The 3,542-nt window shown below is 46.4% G+C and overlaps 1 protein-coding gene across 13 annotated transcripts in view; it reads right to left on the minus strand.

Moving 5' to 3' along the window:
- The window catches only part of LOC143294037 (glycoprotein-N-acetylgalactosamine 3-beta-galactosyltransferase 1-like), a 9,857-nt gene extending 6,315 nt beyond the window's left edge, over positions 1 to 3,542 (minus strand). Inside the window, exons 1-3 of one of the 13 annotated variants that reach the window (XM_076605450.1) lie at positions 3,471 to 3,510; positions 3,101 to 3,116; positions 1 to 682 (exon numbers count right to left, since the gene is read on the minus strand). The exon at positions 1 to 682 is cut by the window's left edge and continues 2 nt beyond it. In XM_076605450.1, the coding sequence (XP_076461565.1) occupies positions 1 to 296 (296 nt within the window). In that variant the 5' untranslated portion in view covers positions 297 to 682; positions 3,101 to 3,116; positions 3,471 to 3,510. Of the gene's footprint in view, positions 1,311 to 3,100; positions 3,117 to 3,182 lie in introns of all 13 variants that reach the window. The other 12 variants (XM_076605445.1, XM_076605447.1, XM_076605449.1 and 9 more) reach the window with 12 other exon arrangements.

Here is a 3,542-nt window from a genome sequence, read left to right on the forward strand (position 1 = left end):
TGATGGGCATGCAGATCCTCAAACCTGACCGCCCTCACGCTGTCCATCCCAATCCCCACCTCCGCCGCATGGCCGTGGTTCACGTGCAACGTCTCGTCTCTCCCAGAGAGGTCGAGGGACCGGCGCAGTGCGGACGGGAGACGCCATGACTCGGAGAGAGAGTCCAGGGTGTAACGGGTGGACGTGCCGGTGAAGGAGAGGACGGTGAAGGTGGTGAGGATCAGGGAGACGGTGAACCCGGCCACGACACCCACCAGAAAGTTCACGTTGCACCGTCTGAACTGTCGGACAGTCATGGCTGTCTGTGCTGGTTGGCACTGTTTCTTGGAGTGTAGTTTAACTCACTCAGTACGGCCAGTGCTCTCTTCTCCTCTACAACCTTTAGCTTCCGTCGTCAGAATTGTGGTATTCTTTGTCAACATTCACCTCTTCAGTATAAGAGTCTTCCGCTTGCAATATTTTGATGATGGTAATTGGGCTGAAACGCTGTTAACGTCGTCTCTTTCGCCGTTCGTATGGAGAGAGTTAACAACCTATTGGCTTAAAAGCCCTTAAAGTCAAGTATTTCAAGGCTTGGGTCTTGGTTCAACGAGGGTTGCGTTGTTCGAGGGGCAGTGGGGGGTGAGTCCTGGATGTCTGTTCCAGTGGGAAGTCCGTCTGGCGCTCTGAGGTGGAGCCCTGGCTGTTAAAGACTTGTTGGCTAATAGTTATTCAAGTAACGTTGCTCAGGGAATTGGGTTCTGTTAAGGTAAAGGTTGCGGTGTCCTTAGGTCTGATGTTCCAAGATGGACCCCTGGTTGTTAAAGACCTATTGGCTAAAAGGCCTTAAGGTAACGTTGCTGGGAGATTTGGATCTTGGTGAGGTGAAGGTTGTGGTGTGCTTATGTTTGCCGTTCCAAAGGTGAGCTCTGGCTGTTCTTCAGTGAGGGTTGGGGGGTGAGGGGAAGTCCCGGTTCTTCACAGTCTCAGTCCTTTTGGAGACACCCTGTGTGTGTGTTCTGTGTGGACAACATTGTAGAGTGACACCAGTTGCTTTCTTTCTTTCTTTCTTTGACTTTTTATTTTTTAACCAGTTTTACTGCTGGTCAATTGAGACACTTTGCATTGTGTGTGGGCAAAACTGCTGAATGATACTAGCTTTTTAAACTTTTATTCCATTCAGTTGTCACACTCTCCCACGTCAGTTCATTTTCCAGTGCTTCCACGCTTTGGAGGCGATGCAGACTGCTGTTAATTAATGGTTAATTAATGGTCAAAGTCAAAACTATGAGGGTACACTGGGGACGTCTCATTGTCCCAGATTGTCTCTCCTGGGGACGTTTTAGGAACAGTGAAATGTCCTCCCTGGGTGTCAAACTAGGATTGACTCTCTTCGTCACCTGCCCCCCCCCCCCCCCCCCCCCCCCACCCCCCCCCCACGCCCCCTCCCAACCCCACCTGTTGACATCATTCATGGGTCAAAATGGCATTTTTAAATAAGAATGCCCCCTTCTCTACAATTGTGTGTGTGTGTGTGTGTGTGCGTGTGTGCGTGTGTGTGTGTGTGTGTGCGTGTGTGTGTGTGTGTGTGTGTGTGTGTGTGTGTGTGTGTGCTCACAGAATCAGACGATTGTATTATCACCGAGTAGGCCTAAAGTCAAAAAGAATGTTTGACATAAAAGTCCTTCTACCTCCGTCCAGTTCCCCCGCCTTCTCTCTGGCCTGTCCTACCAGATATGTGTGGAGTAAAGTCTCAGCAGCAAGTCATGATTTATTCGTCAGGTCACGTTTGTGGTTTCAGATGATTTTAGAACGTGTGAAGCATGACATTTTGCCTCTCTCTCTCTCTCTCTCTCTCTCTCTCTCTCTCTCTCTCTCTCTCTCTCTCGCCCGTTCACAGTGTACACACTCACACAGAAAAGTGGAATAAATGTATGGTCAGGACGGTGTGTGTTTTGAGATGTCTTTTCTGGCCAGGAGATGCACCAGTCAGTCAGTCAATTTCTTTTAAGATTTCTGATTGTCGGATCTTGCCAATATTGATATATTCTGCCCAAATCCAGGGATATCAGGAGGTTAGTGCATGAAAAGAGTTCACTTATTTGCGTGTAAAAGACTGTTGCGTGTTGCCCAGCAAACTCCTAACAGGATGGTCTATGGAGATTTGGGTATCATATCCTTTGTGTATAGCCTCAGCAGTGAGATATGTGTAATACTCTTTGTTTGATTAGTATGTTGTCACCGGAGTGACGCCCTCACCAGGCGCATTTACGTTATGAGTATTCGAATCAGACAAGAAACCGTGGGAGTTTCACCTCAGTAACATCTTGAGAGACAGTGGCCATTTTTTTTATTTTTTATATAAAGCGTGGCTGCAACAAATTGTAGGTGACGCACATGTTTTCGTGAGTACTTAGTCGTTTAGGATTGGGAACAAGTGATACAGACTAGCCAGTGCTTTGAATTATATGCCCAGTTTCAAAAGAATATTAAAGACTAAGCCATAAGTGGACAGCCACGTTGTTACAAGACTACACATTGTGCTCAATTCAGATTTGGCTTTCCGCTCATCAGCCCACATAGCTTGTGGTAGGAGAAGATGTAACCCTCTCCCTCACCCCACCCCACGCCCCACCACCACCGCCAGATATTATGTCCGGTGTGCAAGCTTGAAATCGAAGATGAAAACCATGTTTCGTTTTATTTGCACAGCTTATGAAGCTTTAGGTAACTAGTCCTTTCGGAATTCATAATCAATTTACACTTGTGGGAACTAATCACGACGAGACCGTGTCAAAACTTTCTTGCTTTCTGTACAAAGATTTTTAGTCTGCGGTCAGAGTTTGCGCTTTAAAGTTTGTTTTGAATTCACACGTCTTCTTGAAGCTTGTGTTGTTAGTTGGCATCGTGTCGTCTTTCACGCCAAATGGCAATGTCTGTTCATTTAAAAGTTCATTTAAATGACCTGTCCCCTAACTCCCAGTTGAAATGAACCTTATGTGTTTCTTCAGTAACCCTCCTGTCTCTCTCTCTCTCTCCTCTTTTTTTCCGGCTTTTTACGAGTTGCTGGCAAAGTATGGAGCGTAAAACAAACCACGAGTTCCAGAAAACCTTCACACACCCATCCGCTCTATTCCCTACCAAATAACAACAGTAAAGTTTAACAAACCAAGAAACACCACAAACATTAATATTTGACTTACATCTCACCTGGTCGATACGCACAACCCGAGAACGCGCACTCTTTATGACTGACACACAGTGTACACGGGGGAAAAGCACGCACTACCCTTATGTAAACAGAAAGGGCACGCACTACATGCCTGTGTAGTCCGAAAACAGCAGCAACAACAAATTCATCACAGCACAATCAATAACAACAAAAACACAACAAAACACGACAAAACAAAATAGCACGAAAAAACACTTTCGTCACTGAAAGCCAAACACACGTCCTTTCATATCCGCACGTAAGTTTGTACAATACACACTGCTGCAGTGGTAAGCAAACTGGAGAGTGATTCGCTTGCGTGCGTTGCACGAGGGAATCACGGAGGCCCACC

The sequence above is a fragment of the Babylonia areolata genome, chromosome 19 (genome assembly GCF_041734735.1).
Source record: "Babylonia areolata isolate BAREFJ2019XMU chromosome 19, ASM4173473v1, whole genome shotgun sequence".
Classification (NCBI taxonomy): Eukaryota; Metazoa; Mollusca; class Gastropoda; order Neogastropoda; family Buccinidae; genus Babylonia; species Babylonia areolata.